The following is a 17,790-nucleotide window of genomic DNA, read 5'->3' as shown; positions in this document are numbered from 1 at the left end:
AGGACTTTGTAGTAATTACACCGAAAAACAGCTTTAAGCCTTATACTGTTAAGTAGATTATTACTTAAAATTGGACATGGTAATTCCCGAATTTGGGGTTGGCATTAATACTACATCAGGTTCAAATTACGGATATGGGCCAGGTACTTTAAGATTACATTTTAAACATATTTCAAAGAAATAAAATAAAATAGGTTACCTGTTAAACAAAGAATTCTTTTCGCATGGGAAAAATATAGGAGGATTCTGTGTTTCGAGTATAAAAATTGGAAATGAATTTTTCCGAGTAAATTAATATAAAAGTTTGAATTTTGAATTCATAGTATAAGACTGTATGAATCTAATTTGCTAATAAAGTTGTGACGTTAGTGTGTATTATATATCTTTAGTTTACCAAACCAAAAAATCATGGTTAAGAATTATAAATTGAAATTTGTTTATTATCAAGTTCTTAATTTTTGATTGGTTAAACATTAATATATGAATTTGTTAAGTAAAATAACTATAATATTTAAATTAGATTGATTTCGCTACCTGAAGTTAATATTTTTATAATCAAGGGATCGATGCCAATGACTAATTTTGTTTGAATTTAAATTTGATTAAAAGATGAGGAAGAAAACCTAATAAGGTAATATGATTGTATAAAATTTAGTATTGAGTTTTAGGTTTAAGTTAGAATGGTTAACTAACCGTGGTTGATATAAATGGATGGGAATGGTAAATATGGAAGTTTATTAATATAAAATAATTGGTCTAAAATGTAGGAATGTTCTTTGATTGGTTTAAAATAATTTAAAATTATCTGAATGGTTAACTACATAAGATAGTAGACTCCGGTATTATAGAAAAAAGAAACTCAGGTATTACGAGGAAGGGAATTTTTTAATATAATGTAATTGATTTAAAATTTAAGAATGTTAGATGATTCATTTAAAATAATTTAAAATTATCTGATTGATTAAATATATAGGTGAATAGATTAACGTATTATAATGTAAGAGTAAAGTTGTATGGTTACCACTATTTTATCGGAGATCACGGAGACCACATGTGTTCTGTAATTAAAATATTATAAAATATATTATTTTGTTAAGTATGTTCAAAAAATATCACTAATTCATTAAAATTGTTATATATCCAATAAATTTAATGAGTGAAATGTTTATGTTCCGCAAACTGCAAACTAAACATGGTTCCTATAATTAAACATTTTGTAATGTTTTACGTACAATACATATATGATATTTAAGATTTTAAATAAAATAATGAACTCTGCAGATCATGATTTACAAAATAATATGTTTTATAATTTTTTTCGCAGAATATAAGTCGTCTCCGATAAAAGGTGCTCTCCATATAACTTAATTGCATTTTTAAAAACAATATTGTGAGTAATTTTTAATTTTTGGTCAACAATTAGTCAGAAAGACACGGAGGAAGGATAAAGGACAACCCTGTGAAGTGTCCATTATATACTTACAGCCTACAATGCAAAGTGTATATACAAACACCTGAAAGAGAAAAACTAATTAATCAACCAAATAACAAGCGCAAAGTAGAGTTGGAATTGGGCGAGGAACAAGCTAAGATCTCATAAATTTATAGGTGATTTTAATTTTCCTCTTCTTTTAATTTTCTTGATTCAGTTCAAATTATATTCTGGGGTTTCACATGTATTTTATTTGCACACACATATATATGAGTTATAATGATGATAACAATTAGGGCTTGCTATAATCATGCCAAATTGGTTTCATTTTTAACTCATGTTTTTACCACATTCTTAATTTTCGGATTCTTCAAGATTTCATTTTTTTTGGCTTCTTTAATTAACCGTCTTTGCTACTTGTTCCTACTGTGGCGATTGGCCTTTGCCCAATTTGTTTCAGGTGTGTATTGCATGTCAGTTAAATTAACCAAATTATGTATTTACTTTAGTTATTATTTTTTTATTTTATCAACTTGTCGTTATAATTAAGTCCAAACCATTTATGGGTTAGGAATGCGTGCTTGTGTGTTTCAAGTCAAGATTTTTTTTTAATTTACTGTGTAACCTGCATGCCGAATTCCTATACTCTCTTGAAATGATTTTGGATTCCTATTCAAGAATCTAAATTTTGCCAAATTTGAAAAATTCTAAACTTGCCATGTTTGGGACTTGCACCCTAGTCCAGGAAACGTAGCTTCACAGTAATGGATATGTACTTTATACAACTAATGTAGTCAGTTTTATTTTATAGTCCAAGATATAGATCAACAATAACCGCATTTTAATCATTGTAAGGGTCTTTAATGTGAAAGTATTCCATTGACCGCAAGTCATTATTGGTCTTATGTTTTGTTACTAAGATGGTCATTCTCTGAATATAACTCGCAATGTATTTGATTGCTCTGTGCCTCTGCGCTAGTAAATATAAGATGTAGATATATACAAAATAAACAGAGGCCAATAGGATTAATTTCCTCAGATGAGAAATTGAATCACAATCAGGTTTTTATTAAAAAATTTAAGGGTAAAGATCTAAGAGCCCTAGAAATAATAACGAGATCAATCTTACACCTAGAAATAATAAATTCCAAAAACAAGTTGGGCAATAAACTAACCAAGTACAAACTGCAAGACTTATGTTTGACTATATGATAGGTCAGGTGTCCTGTTGTAACATTGGAATTACCTAAAACTGATAGATGTATATAAAAAATTTACTGCTTTAACAATTTAATCATAGGTAGTCTAATTAAATTACATATTGAAGCACTTAGAGAAACGAAGAACAACAGTAAGTAACAGATTAACCTCTTTAGTTTGCACAATTTTCTGTCAGGTTATATTTTCTCTTTTTAAATTGGGATTTGTTTGTTTTAAATATAATTAAGTCCTGTTCAAATTGAGTTTTTTTAATACTTTTTAAGGATATGATTATTGATATGTGTTTTGGATTGTTCAGTAGGGTATTGTGGTTGTGCTAAAAAGTTTTCCCCGTAAGATCTTAAAGCTTAACCATGTCAATGAAGAGGAATAGAGTAGGTTAAGATTTGAATTTTGTAACTATCTAGAGTTTTTCTAAATAGAACCATATGAGTTCTTTCCCGGTCCTTAATTGGTTTCATGGTGTCCAGCACACTAGTAAATGCAGTGCAAGTCACTTCACATACTTCAAAATATTTTCACCATATTTCCTAATCATATTGTGGGGGCTCTTCAAGCATTTGAGTTACAAAAATACAGTTCTACAAAAATACAGTTCTGGGCTTTTTCTAGATGGGAATCGTAGAAGTATATAGGCTAATAACTAATGATATTGTACCCTTTTGACTAAGACAATAACAATATCATTGAATTTTATTAGGGGCTTTTAGTTTTTGAATCAAGGCGGTATTCTCTGTAATGGAATAACAAAAACTTACTTTCGTGCCAGTGAACTTATCTGAAATTATATTATTGAATTTTCTACTGTTCTGCATCGTAGAATATAATTGAGCGATATGGAAAGCAATAATCCCCAATAGTTTCCAAAATAATATATTTTGTGAGATGGAAGATCGAAGCTCTTTAATTTTAAATTCAAGGATGCAATTATATAAATAATGAGGTGATGACCTTTCAACTTGTTAGGAGAAAGAAAAAGAAATTTCATGAAATTGGATAGTAAGTTGGAGATTATATTTTCAAAATTATTTAAGTAACAAGGACTAGTTAATTTAATGTTTTACCAAGATAAAAAAACGTACTTTTAAAATGTTCATTTGCTGCATTATGATATTCAACTATGTTATTAGTTACCCTTAATATAATTTAAGTTTAAATTCTGTATTATAATGCTTAAGTTGTCCACGTTTAATTAGTAAGGTGTTTGGTGACTAAGCACCTTCGTTCTTTTTATACTCTATCTATTATTTTTTTTTAATTTTGTTATTAGTAAGGGCAAATTTGAAGAAATAGATATATTTCATTTAATGTTGTTGAAAACAATGTTAATTGAACAAATTTTATGGGACAAAGAGAGTATTAAATAGTTTAAGTGTGCATGCATGCATGGATGGATGCATGCATGCATGTGTGTGCAGGGTTTTCATAAGAATAAGTATCAATCTTTCATGTGATTAAGGAGCATTATGGTTAAATTATAACTTATGGCTATAAACACGTGCCCCCAGTCCCTTAAAAAATAATTATTTCTAAATTTTGGCGGTTTGAAGACAAAATTAATAATGAAGTTATGGGCTCTCTCTCCCTTGGTAAAGTAGTTGGGAGGAATCAGTCAAAGCTTAGATGTCGCAATACATAACTTAAAGTGTTAATAGTATAATCTTAAAGCTAAGTGAGACTTGGTTATAGCTGGTCATAAAATTAATTAATTAATTCTATAATTATTATTGTGTGAAATTATGTTGGGCAGGAGGATTGTATCGGATCGTATATGCAGCCAAAGATACTTGTTTTTTCAGTGATGATCTGAGGGGTTGTGAAGTATAGTGGTTCACTCTAGTTTCTTCTACTAGTTTATCACAGATAGTCTAAATAGACAATTTATTTGTTAGCTTCAGTACTTAGCTAATTTCTGTGAGAGGAGATTTAAGTTTTTTCTGTGTTATAGTCAGAGGTTTTTCTGAACATGAATAAACTCAGATGAAGTGTTTTTTTTAAGATTTGTAGCTACCTTCTTTCTGTCTTTTTTTTAATAATAATAATTTTTGAGCTTTTTTTCGTGGACTACATGATTTTGGCTCTCTAGAAGTTTTCTTCACAGCCTGACATGTTACTTCCTCGAATAGCAGTGCTCCCAAGTCCAGAGTCTGTTTTATATAAATTTACAAGTGTATGACTTTGCTGATCGTAACAACTTCTTGTTGGCTGTGCATCTTGTTTTCTTAGATTATAATGGAAGCTTCAGGCGATGAGGACTTATCCCCAGAGCAAGATAAAATTGGACCAGATTATTTTGGTTACTATACACGTGAAGTTGCATACCTGCTTTCGCTAGAAGAAGGGTACTTCCCATGTGCATCTCAGACTTTTGAATTGGCTGATAGAAATCGTGGAATCATCAGCGAGATAGATTCTTCTAAACACATTTACACAGGAAAAGATGAAAGTAGTTCTGGGATCAGTGCCTTGTTTTGTAATGCTCTAGGAGCAAGCTTTTCTGATTTTAAGAAGGAAAGATTAAATGCATTGCTTCGACAGAGTGTGCCTCTTCTCACACAGGAAGTTAAAGAGGTATTTGTTCTTCTTTCTATTTAGTTTTCTTTACTTTGTAAAACTAAGTTGTATGATATGCATTACAGAATTAGCGATAAACACTTTAGGAGTTTCTTTAGGTTTTGTTATGCATTGGTTTTAAATATTTAAGTTGAAATGAATATAGACTACCAAGCGTTACAGCAGCTCAAGTATAAGGATATAAAATAACTTGGTGAGATTATCTTTCTCTTTTTAATATGTTAGCAGAATGAGTACAAAAGTTGTGAAGTTGTAATCTATGACAAAAGGATAATTCGGTAACTAATGTGGTGCTTTGTATCTATTGACGGAAATGTGTATTTTCATTAATTGGATATTGGTAATTGATGATCGATGAAGTATTATGTAAAATAGAGTTATGGTCTATTTAGATGTTGGGACTGGTTTTACAGATAAAGCCAGTTCGAGCTTCGCTGAATCCTCAAGCTTGTTTATTAAACCCAGATTAAATAATTTATTTTGTTTATTTAATAACAGTTTAAGCTTTGGCCTAGACTCGCTTAACTTATTTGATGGTAAACGAAGCTCTATTCAAGTAGTTGGACGATGTTTGTTTATCTATCTCCGGTTCAAGATTCGATAAGCTTGAGCAATGAGAACGGTGGATGTGAAACCACATCTGACGTGCTATATTCAAGCTCAAGCACCATGTTTGACAAGTTAATTAGTTAAAACTTGCATCAGCTTAAATATCGTTAGGTGATTGTTTGCTTCAAGTGTTTTATTAGTTGATGGAAATAATTGCTTTGTAATCATCAACCAAATCAGTTAATATTCAAGTAAATTAACAAAAAGATGTATGTATTCATAATCTTGCTTGTTACTGCTTTGATTTTAAATTTCTGTTTATGTCGTGGACCTTGAATAATTTTTTAATCTAGATTGAAGACCCAGTCATTGCTTTGCATCGAATACAAAGATATAAGGAGAAAGTTTCAACCTCTCCTGCGGCGAATGGTGGAAATCCTCGTAAAAAACTCAAGCTGTGTTCTTCATCATCTTCTATCCGTTCCACTAGTCCTACTAGTTCCAATCATAGTATAGAGGTATGTTCCTACTACCTCTCTTTATTCAATTGTACATGTTTTTTACCTAGACTGATTCATATTTTTTTAATCCCGTCAAAGTGTTATCCTTAAATTTATAAATGTAGGTTGCTTAGAGATATAAAATCAAAAAAGGTAGGTAATAAGAATTTAACCAGTTGAATAAATATAATATAACTAATTTTTAACATAGTAACATCAATTTGTTTCCGATTAATCATTTCAAAATCTCCCGGATATCTAATTAATGGTTAGGTTGCCTAGTTAGACCAGATCTGTAGATTATTAAAACACTGGATGAAGTACTGTTAGTTTTATGTTTTCTTGCTTTCTTCAGGTCAGTGATGATATGCAGGTGCTTCTTAGAACTGAAGGTCCTAAGGTAGAGGAAACAATGAAGAAAATGTCAGATGAACTATCTGTAATGGTAATTTCTTTTACGATTAGAAAGCTTCAAAGTTCAAATTACTGTGCCCTCTATGTTGAAAAGAATATCTATTGCACATTACTTTGTTAATATCTTATGGAACTTGTTTATAAGAGTGGAGCTTTCAACTTACAAAGAACATGTCAAAATTAGGTTTTAATTGACTTTTTTTTTCTTTCTCTCAGCTAGAACGCAAGAAAAAGCAGCTTGAACAACTTCTGGACATAGTTATGTTTAATTTCAGGTTTGTCGTTTTCCATCCATATAGTATCTTGAAGGTGATTATGTTGTTTAAAATTTTCTATTATTAATTAATGTTGAAAAGTTTGCCGTTGTGCTTCATATTTTTAACAAAAAGACCATGTAGTTTTACCATTTTTGCATCCATCCAGTTGATGTTTAGGCATGTTTCACTGTGTTTGGAAATTAGGGGTGTTCAACAAACCGCCCACATCGCATAACTTGCACATGCCGTACTATGTGGTTTCATTTTTCTGTGGTGCGGTTGCAGGTTGATTTTTGATAAACTGCGTGGTGTGGTGCAGGTTGCGGTTTGACATCTCAGTTGTGCTGTTCAAACTGCAAGCAAATCTTATGTCATATTCAAAAATTTATAATCATCAAAATATATGGATATTAGTTTATAAGTTCAGGCTCCTTAATAAATGACAAATGCAGTTATTAACTTATTATCTTAGATTTACCCCAAACATAGAATTGGGTTCATGAGTCCAAAAATGATTAATTTTGGTCAAATAATTGGAAAAGATTAGACTATTAATGTTTTTCGATTTTTAAGAGTAACAAAGTGAAGTCACTACTTAAGTTTATTGTATATAATGTAGACGCGACTGATTAGTGACTAATATTTATACAAACTTGTTGAAACGCAGACCATGTCCTTCCATATTTAATATAGTAGGAACAAAATGTCTAGGAAATATATAATCTTAAGTTCGTACATATCTTTTTAGCATACAACAGTTTTTAAAGAAAATACGTATATCTTTTTATACATGTGAATTAGTTTGAATCCTCCATCTGAATCTTGTTGAAGTTTCGACGCAAGGGTGCTTGATTTTCATTGGCAGGCCGATGACCCTGGTAGAAAAGCAACAGCTTCGGAAGCTGATATGGAAACTACCACCCAAAAATCTTAACCGTGTTGTGGAACTCATTCAGCATAGTCAACCTTCGACAAACAGTTCACCTGATGAGATTTTTGTTGATATAGAAAACTTGGTAAGCACTGCAACACGAGCTCTGAACTGTTTCCATCCCCGGTTGATCTTATGACACTGATGTTTCTGTTTTAAACTTTTTCAGGGTAACACCACACTTTGGAGATTGTATTACTATATTCAAACATTTGAGACCGCTCAGAAAAACCGTCGTTTGTAACTTTGCCTAAGCATTACAAAATCATTGTATTACTTTAACGTCAAAAGAGTTTTGTTATTCTCACAGTGTCTCTGTTTTAAACTTTTTCAGGGTAACACCACACTTTGGAGATTGTATTACTATATTCAAACATTTGAGACCGCTCAGAAAAACCGTCGTTTGTAACTTTGCCAAAGCATTACAAAATCATTGTATTACTTTAACGTCAAAAGAGTTTTGTTATTCTCACAGTTGTAGCGAAGAAAGTATCTCACAGTTGTAGCAAAGAAAGTAAACTCAGTTCTTCCTCCTGTTTTTCAGGAGTGCAGATTGTTTGATGAAAGATGAGGAAGACAGCAGATAAACCGTAAGTCACAGAATTCTTGGTTTGACTTGTAATTCTTTGACCAAAATGTTAGATGAGACTAATTGAAGATAAAGAAAAGCTGCACTTTGATCTATTAGCATTGGTGCACATATTAACCAAAAAAATCAAGGGAAATTACCAAATACCTACATTATTAAACTTTTTTGAAAAGTACGGTCATTTCTAAACTTTATTATAAAAAGAATATAAATTTTTGAAGTTTTACTTTCAAAAATATGATCTACATCGGCACCCCAAAATGAAAATTTATTTCAATTTTCGAAAAACTGATCTTAAAGTTAATATATATTGTATCCCTTGTCTTTTTTTGTTGCAAATCAACCTTAAAATCAATTTTGAGAAAAGAAATTAAAGGCATTTTAGATTGCCAAAGTTATAAAGCGTATTTTTTAAAATGAATATTAAAAAATTGTGTTTTGAAAATTAATTTATATAAAACCGGATTTTTTAAAAAAAAATTATATTTAAGTGTGGTTTTTTTATTAAAAAAACCCGAATAGGGACTCAAATCACAAGTTAGGGTTTGGACGTTTGAAAAATCTTTTGGCAGGAGAAAATATGCAGAATAGTGCAGAGAGGCGAAGCTTTTTATGAGCTAGAAGATAGATGGAAATTCACAACCAAAGAGAGGATTTAAAGAATGTTACGTTGTTAGTTTGGGAGGGAGATAATAAAGCTGTTTTATTGTCAGTTAGCTGTTATCTTGGGTGTCACTCCAATGTCATTTTGGAGTAATTTTTTTTTCAAATATCACTTTTAAAAATAATGACCCAAAATGTCAATTCATCACGTCACTTTGCTCAGTATTTTGGGTTAACATCATTTTGCTGTGCGTTTTGCTTGTTTTTATCATTTAAATAGCAAAATGCTAGAGCATAAACTGGTAAGGGATAAAATGCTACATAATAAAACGTTCTGCTTAGTTTTTTAAAAATTTAAAAAATGGAAAATTTAGACGAAGTCGTGTTAGGGGCCAAAACGCGACTTTATAACTCGTTTATAGTAGTTTTTTTTTGAAAATAAAAAAGGTGTAAAAACTACATAGAAAAACGTAAGGCTGAAACGCTAGAATATAAACCGTTAAGGTGCAAAACACTACATAGTAAAAATTTTGCTTAGTTCTTTAAAATTTTAAAAAATGATAAAACGTTAGATGAAGTCACGTAGGTGGCCAAAACGGGAATTTATAGCTCGTTTACTGTAGTTTTTTTGAAAAATAAAAAAAAATGTATAAATGCTAGACGCCATAACGTTTAGCTTGCAAAATGCGGATTAGTGTCGAACCGCCCCTTTCTCTCTTTTTACATCCTCGTGGAAGGCTTCTTTTCTTAACTACTGTAAGTTCTTAAAAGTTTTAAAAAATACAAAATAAACACTAGGAACAGAATTAAAAGCATTGCAATAAAATTAACGATAGTAAAAGACACATATGCATAAAATGATTAATAAAAATCTCTAAATGCAACAAATATTTTTAGGTAATAATAATACTAAACAAGTTTGAATACTAATAAATTTCAGTACTTAAGAAGTCTCACTTCTAAATGTCTACTACGAATGCAACATAACATTAATTATACAACTCAATGTTCCCATTTGGTGCTTGAAGATCCATTATTTAATTTGGTGGACTTTCTTCTTCCATTTTTTTCTCAACATCTTTATCATGGATCACCTTTGAAAAGTTAATACCCGTCCGCCAACGAGCATCTCCTTTGCTCGGAATGGGTTCGAATACACCATTATAAAACATCAATATATTCTCTAATTTATAGTTTTCACCAACCAATGCTTCATGGCTCAACTTTACATAAACGTAACAAGCAATCAAATGAGAGTAATGGATACGATAAGTTTGTCATTTCCCACAAGAACATATAAACTCGTGAATTCTAACTGTATTGCCTATTACCTTTTTTTGTCAATCTTCCTAGTAACTACTTTAAACAAAAAAGAATGTCGATCAAAGACTTTGACACTATGTCCCCTAGCACGCACAATTGACCGACTCAACATCGTACTTGTATGATTAATAAACACTCAACCTCTAGATACCTCGGATGCAATATCCAACCGCCTTTCATCCAAATACTCAACGGTCTTTAAAAAATAGTGCTATAACCAAGGAACTAATCTCGATCTTTCTAGCTTCAAGAATCGTGTTGTTCCAACTTTCCCATAATTGGTGGTCATCATTCCAAAACGTTTATCTCCATCATGTGCTAAAAACCATTTACTCAATGATTTATCTTGAAACCATGTCGCCGACCGGGGCTCCTCAATCAACAATTTCTCCCATATAAAATCAAATTTCTTTTTTTGCACCTAAGAAGCCAACTCAACTACCCTATTCTTCAATCCCTTTTTCCTATTTGTAGCAAAAAAAATTGTAACAAAGTGTCTAATGAGTAATCTATTTTGGTCAAAAGACTCACATCATCTGGTCCGTTGCTAAGTAGCCATAATCCCAGCATGTCTATCAGAGATGAAACAAATCCCATGCCTCCTACCTACCACAATCCTCCGCAATCTATCCATAAACCACTCCAAACTAGACACGTTCTCGGCTTTGACAATATCAAATGCCATTGGAAGAATATGACTAAGGCCATCCACTGCCGTGACACTCAATAGTACACCATGATATGGACCATAAAGGTGAGTCTTGTCTATATGCATGACAGAGATACAATACTCAAATCCATAAATGCACGGATTGAACGCCCAAAATAGCCTCTTGAATGTCACTTCCTGTTAAAACATAGACACACATTACCCATTAACTACAAAATCTTACAAAATATGAAAAAGCACATAAACGTGAATTTAATATTATTATCAAAAAAGAAGAATACCTCTAAGCTCTCAAAATCTTCCGACTCATCCTCCTTAAAAAGCCAATCAACCTAGATTCGTACATTAACATTGCAACGCTTCCATAAAAAAAGGGAGGTCTTCATATGATCCCTCCCAATATCCATCTTCTTAATCCATTGGTAGCTTTTTGTCATCTCTATTCTTCTTCTTCCCTGTTGGTAACTGTTATGAATCAAACCTGAATCTTGATGATAAGTAAATCACATGGCATAATTATGTTAAATCGAATTATAGCCTTCAACTGGTAACCATCCTAAGGGAAAGCCGTTGAAGAAGTAGCCCATCAACTGATGAGGTTTTTGTAACATTTACTATGAGATTCTTGTTATAGATAATGATGTTGTTATTCATTCATAAGTCATGTTGACTCAATGGATAATTTAGAATAGGGTGGCTAATTATAAATAATTGATGCCATATAATTCTGATTAAGTGAAGTGAGCTATTAATTGCTAAGTGAAGCTACATCATCAATAACTAACTACATCAATTCGTCAACTACAATCCAATTGATGTCAACGACTCAAGAAACTCAAATAGCTTGTGATAGTGACTTGACAATGGTCAAATCTCGAGTCTCAGTAAAGAAAATGGAAGGCAAGACAAACTTTACATGTGATCTTGGATTCTGATAGAGAGAATAAATATTTTATTTCTATGCATCATAAATTGGAGGGATATTGAAAGTAATATATCAAGATAAAATCTAGTCTCGTTTGTCAAGCCTCATGGAAAAGAGTGCAGAAGCAATCTTGCTGGACCTAGAAGACTATTATCTAATTGTTTAGAAAGCATTGTAACTTGGTGGTATATTAACCAAGTTGTAGCAGTTGTATCACTTAAGAAATAGATTTACAATCTCAGGAGCGAAAGAGAGATATCCCTTCTTGAGTGAAAAACTATAAATTGCAGCTATGAGATTACTTTGTAATCGTACAAATTATTTTTTCATTATAAACCTCAGGTGGCTAGTCAAAAAATCAACCACCTGAAAATTTTGAATATATGTGTTCAGTCTTTAATCCTCAAATACAAAATTATGTTAAAAATTCTAATTTGTATTCAACCCCCTTCTAAAAATTAACCCAAGTTGATTTTCAGTGAATAACAATTGGTATCAGAGCAAACCTTCAACAAATAGAAGGTTTAAAGATCTTGAAGCTAATTCAATCAACCCTTGTGAAGGAGGTAAAAGTCAAGATTCTAGGATTTAAAAAAGAATTTTTAAATCTGTCACTCATGGCAAAAGATGATAATTCAGAGATAACCTCAGGAAGCAGTCAGGTAACCAAAACTGATCTCTCTAAGTTAAATAAGAGTGAATGTCAAGAAACTATCAATGATATGTCTTCTGAATTATACAACTTGCATGTCACTCTGAAATCTCTTAAAATGGAAAATGCTAAAATTAAAAATGTTAGTGCCCTGTTATTTGAGAGAAATACTTTACTAGAGACTCAGTTGCTTGAATCTGAGAATGCTAAGAAAGATTGCCTAACTGCCGAAGATGATTTGCTGATGATATTGAATAGAGAAGAAATTCTGAAAATGCGATTGAATCTTGAACAAGAGGTAATTTCCAAATGGAAGGAATCTAGGGATGTAGCAAGCAAATTCATAGATCTTGAAGGTGTTGCATCATTCTGTAAAGATGCTTGGAAAAGAAAGAAAAAGAAATTTGAACAAGATGATTCTATTAATAACTGTGCCTAAAAAAATAACTATCCATTGAAGGAAGAAAAATCAAGGGATAAGGATTATTTGTTGAAAGAGAATATCAGTATTTGTAGACTTGACAAGTTAAATGAGAATGATGGGCCGGTAAATAAGAAATCTGTGAAAAGAGAGAGCAGCAAAACCAAAAGGTTTGAGTAGAGCACCATAGGTTACCTGTCCAACAAGAAATTAAAGGATAAGTTAGAACTCAGGATAGGGAACAAAAGGAAAAATAACAGGAATGATAAATTTGGGATTAACAGGAACATCGATTACACCCCTGACAAATATGCTCCAAGGGAAAATTGTGTCAAGCATGGTATTGTTAATCAATTATCTGCTAGTTGTAAAATTATTTTCATCCATTTAATGTCTGTTTCTTCAATGCCTATGTGTTTCATTCCAAGTATGCCTAATGTGTTTAGTCAAAATAATAATAACATGCCATTCACTTTTAATCCTTATTATTCTGTATTTAGGATTCCATCAAATATGCAATGAATGAATAACATATTTGTATCTCCATTTAATGAGATGCCTTCTCAATCTTATACATCTGGCTTAAACATTAACATCTTTGCTCAAAAACCAACACCAAGGATAAAACTGGATTTGAATCCTCCAAAACCTAAGGCAGCTGATTTTCAAAAAGCAAATAAGGCATTTAACAAGATAGGACCCAAGAAAACTTGGGTACCAAAATCAAATTGAATTGGTTTTGTTCTGTGCTTGAAAAAGTAGGAATCTATGGTATGTAGACAGTGGCTGTTCATGTCACATGACTGGTGATTCATCCATGCTCACTAAGTTTGAAGAGAAAGTTGGCCCAAATATTACATTTGGAGATGACAACAAAGGCTACACTGTATGATATGGCATGATTTCAATACGAAATGTCGTCATTGATGATGTGGCGCTAGTTGATATTGAGGGACTTCCAGTCAATTGTGTAATAATAGATCTAAGGTCATTTTTGATAAGGAAGCTTATGTTGTCATTGACAAGAGTGACAACAAGGTCCTTCTATGTGGAAAGAGAAAAATGAAATGTGTTTGTAGCTGATTTCAACTCAACATAATGTTGAATCAATGGTTTGTTTGCTCAGCAATACAAATAAGGACGAAAAATGGCTAGGGCATAAGGAGCTGTCTCACTTAAATCTCTCAATAATGAACAATTTGATCAAGAAGAATCCAGTAAGAGGGATACCAAAGGATGGTCTCTCTGATGCTTGTTAACCTGATAAGCAAAAGAGGGCTTCAGTCAAGAGTATAACAGTGTCATCATTTGACAAACACCTGCAATTTCTTCATATGGATCCATTTAGACCAGTACATGTCATGACTATCTCTCAGAAAAAATAATACTATTTTGTGATCATTGATGATATTTCAAAATTTATTTGGACATTCTTCTTGCTTTCAAAATTTGAAGCTATTGAAATAATCATTAATTACATCAAGGTATTTTGTACAAGTGAAGGAATAACTCATGAGTTTTCCATACCAAGAACTCCACTATAGAATGGAGTAGCTGAAAATAAAAATAGAACTCTCAGTGAGGCAGGATGAACGATTCTTGGAAAATAAAAAATGCCTACATATTTCTGGGCTGAAGCTATCTACAATGTAGGCTCGACTCTGAATACTTCTTTGATTTAGGGATGGAAAAATAATCCGATCCGACGGATACCCGATCCGAAACCTGAAATTTTGGATTTACCGAACCCGATTTTTTGGATTTGCATTTGGATACAGATTTAATTTTTAAACACGGAACTTTTTGGATTTGGATTTGGATATTAGGTATACCGATCCGAAACCAGATCCGAAATCCGAAACTCTATCCGAACCCGAAATCCGAAAGAAACCCGAATTATATATATACATATTAATTATATATTATATATATTATATATATCTTAAATATATATATTAGAATTTTATATATTATACATTATAATAATATATATTTATATATTATTTTATATAATATACATTATACATATTATTGTATAATTTTTAGAACATATATTTTTATATTTATGTTAAAAAAGTTCAATGAAATATAATTATTCAATCATTTAATAGGGTGATAAAGTTTATATGGGTAACAAAATATCTTTTAGTGAATCTAAAAAATTGGGTATCAATTAAGTTGATATATTAAATATTAGATATAATTATAGTAACACAATTAATGATGTGGTGGAGTGGTTGAAGATAACACTTTAAAACTCTTCCTCCGCAAGTCGCGTGTTCGATACCAAACACTTGCAATACAATAATTATACAAATTTTTAGATTTCGGGTTCGGGTATGAATGTCTAATTTAAAAAATTTCGGGTTTCGGGTATACCCGACTCCGATCCGAAATCCGCGGGATCGGGTTCAGGTTTTCATTTTCGGGTATTTTTCGAGTTCGGGTCGGGTTCAGGTATGGATAAAATTTTCTGGTTTGGATTTGGATTCTGCAATATCCGACCCGATCCGACCCGATTGCCATCCCTACTTTGATTATTCAAGCACTTGAAAAGAAGCCAACATGGAAATTTCTTCATGACTTTGGCTAAAGATAATTTATCCTAAGAAATCAAGAAGAACTTATCAATAAGTATGAAGATAAAAAAGTTGAAGAAATATTTATTGGATGGATCTACAATATGAGAATCAACAAAATTGATATGTAATTAGTCTATGATCTATCCGATGATAAAAATATTCAAGGATTTGAGGATCAAAACTTTGAAGATGCTCTCAAAATAGATGATGTAGAGAATGACTGACAAGCAGATGATGTTCTCAGGAAAATGATCAAAGATATTGATAATCCAAGATATGTGGAAATAACAGTTGGACAATAAAATGGAGTATCCATTGATCAACTCAAAAATTTAGCCATTGATCAATATGAGCTAGCCATTGATGAGCTATTAGTTGATAGAGAAACTGAAATTTCGTCAACTGCTAATGCAGTTGAAGTCTCATACTCAGGGGGAGTTTCGAGGAACTTAGGTTCAAACTCCCTACAGCTCAATGAGTTTACGTCGTCAAGACTATGCTTGCCCCCTAAAAGAAAATGGATAAAAAGTCATCAATTCAATCTACATCTGTGAAAGTGGAAACCATAAGAACCACTCAAGAGGAATGTTCCAAGGAAGAACCCAGAAAGTGGAAAAACCTTTTCTGGAATTAATTGGATTGTAGCCAAGGAAGAAGTGCTAAACCAATTTAAAATGAACAAATTCTGGAAGCTGGTACCTAGACAAGAAGACGGTTTAGTCATTGGAATTAAATTGGTATTCAAAATCAATGTAGATGGGAATGGAATGATTACAAGGAACAAAGTCAATACAGGTTATAAATGTTACTTGCAGGAAGAGAAGATTGACAGTGATGGAACATGTTCACTGGTGACAAAATTGGAAGTAATCAGAATCTTTCTAGCCTATACAGTTCATGCCTGTCTCAAAATCTATCAAATTGATGCATAAAGTGCTTTTCTAATTGAAGAAATTGAAGAAAAAGCTTATGTGTTCCAATCCCCTGATCTTGAAGATTCAAGACTTGCAGAGTTTGTGTACTGGCTTCTTAAAGCACTTTATGGTTCAGAACAATCATCTAGAGCCTGTTATGATTCTCTATCACAATTTCTATCTGAAGGTCATTTTTCTAGAGGTACAATTGATAAAACTCTCTTCTTTAAAAATAATGTTAATAGCTCTAGTATAATTGTGCAAATTTTTTTGGATAATATAATCCTTGGCTCTACAGATGAGAAACCTTGTAAAAGGATTTTCAAGATAATGCTAAGTAGATATGAAATGAGCATGATGGTTGAACTCAATTATTTTCTTGATCCACAAGTTAAACAAGTGAGTGATGGAATTTTCTTAAGTCAAACTAAATATATGCGTGATCCTTTAAAGAAGTTTAACTTAGCTGATTGTACATCTGCAAAATCACCCATGCCAATTGTTGGATTTCGAGCACATAAACGCAACGGAAACAATAATTAAAAATATAAAAAAATAGAATTTTTGAAACCCACCGCAGAATCCATGCAAAAAATATATATTTAATTCGTAGATCAGATTGTTTACCTTAAGAAGCTTTACCAATTGGTTGACTAATGGAGATCCAAAGTTTGTTCAATCACCACGCATCCCGCTCTCGCAATCTACACTCTATCGGTATCCACACGAATGCTTGAACTCAAGGATTGGATATGTACTAGCACAAACCTGTTTCTTCTTGCTCTCTCAATCTTTTCTCTTGGTGGCTAGGGTTTAGTAAAAGTCTTTTTCACCCAAAAAATCAGCCACACAAGAGATATTATATGAGAGTAGAAAAACGAATTATAACTCTTAACTAATTAGGAGTTATTATTAATTCAAAATTCCTATTTGTATTGTAATTAAGTCTCACTTAATTATTTAACAAATAAATTTCATAATTAATATTAGTAAATTGGAATACCATTATTTAGCTAATTAATTAAGTCAAACTTAATTAATATTATAAATAATTCAAATTACTTTAATTTAATTTAAATCCAATTTAAATTAAATAATCCTTCAAGCATTCTTTGTGTGTGACCCTATAGGTTATTATTATATTGGCAATAAATTTTAAATCTAATTTCAAATCGTAAATAATGAGCGGCATCTAGTAATACATCATTGCTACCCAAGTAATAATAATTGAAT

At 31.6% G+C, this 17,790-nt stretch overlaps 1 protein-coding gene across 4 annotated transcripts; it reads left to right on the top strand.

Annotated features, from left to right (window-relative positions):
- The first annotated feature begins 1,449 nt into the window (after positions 1-1,449).
- LOC141674492 (uncharacterized) lies at positions 1,450-8,568 on the top strand. 4 transcript variants are annotated; one of them, XM_074481197.1, is made up of 8 exons: positions 1,450-1,608; positions 4,880-5,224; positions 6,130-6,294; positions 6,650-6,721; positions 6,907-6,965; positions 7,813-7,963; positions 8,048-8,118; positions 8,213-8,568. In XM_074481197.1, exons 2-8 carry the CDS (start codon positions 4,886-4,888, stop codon positions 8,382-8,384), a joined length of 1,029 nt encoding a protein of 342 aa, XP_074337298.1. In that variant the 5' UTR covers positions 1,450-1,608; positions 4,880-4,885; the 3' UTR covers positions 8,385-8,568. The 4 variants fall into 4 exon arrangements, with proteins under 4 accessions (XP_074337298.1, XP_074337297.1, XP_074337300.1 ...); XM_074481196.1 differs by having other exon boundaries at positions 6,632-6,721; positions 8,213-8,566; XM_074481199.1 differs by having other exon boundaries at positions 6,632-6,721; positions 8,048-8,114; positions 8,213-8,348.
- The last annotated feature ends 9,222 nt before the right edge of the window (positions 8,569-17,790 follow it).

The sequence above is a fragment of the Apium graveolens genome, chromosome 7 (assembly GCF_009905375.1).
Source record: "Apium graveolens cultivar Ventura chromosome 7, ASM990537v1, whole genome shotgun sequence".
NCBI lineage: Eukaryota > Viridiplantae > Streptophyta > Magnoliopsida > Apiales > Apiaceae > Apium > Apium graveolens.
Note: the sequence above shows the minus strand (reverse complement) of the source record. Positions and strands in the feature narration are given on the sequence as shown.

Excerpts from the sequence above, each read along its gene's own strand:
- LOC141674492 (XM_074481196.1), top strand. The coding sequence starts at position 4,886 with ATGGAAGCTTCAGGCGATGAGGACTTATCCCCAGAGCAAGATAAAATT. Across the intron at positions 5,225-6,129 it reads TCACACAGGAAGTTAAAGAG|ATTGAAGACCCAGTCATTGC; the intron begins GTATTTGTTCTT and ends TTTTTAATCTAG. Across the intron at positions 7,964-8,047 it reads TTGTTGATATAGAAAACTTG|GGTAACACCACACTTTGGAG; the intron begins GTAAGCACTGCA and ends AAACTTTTTCAG.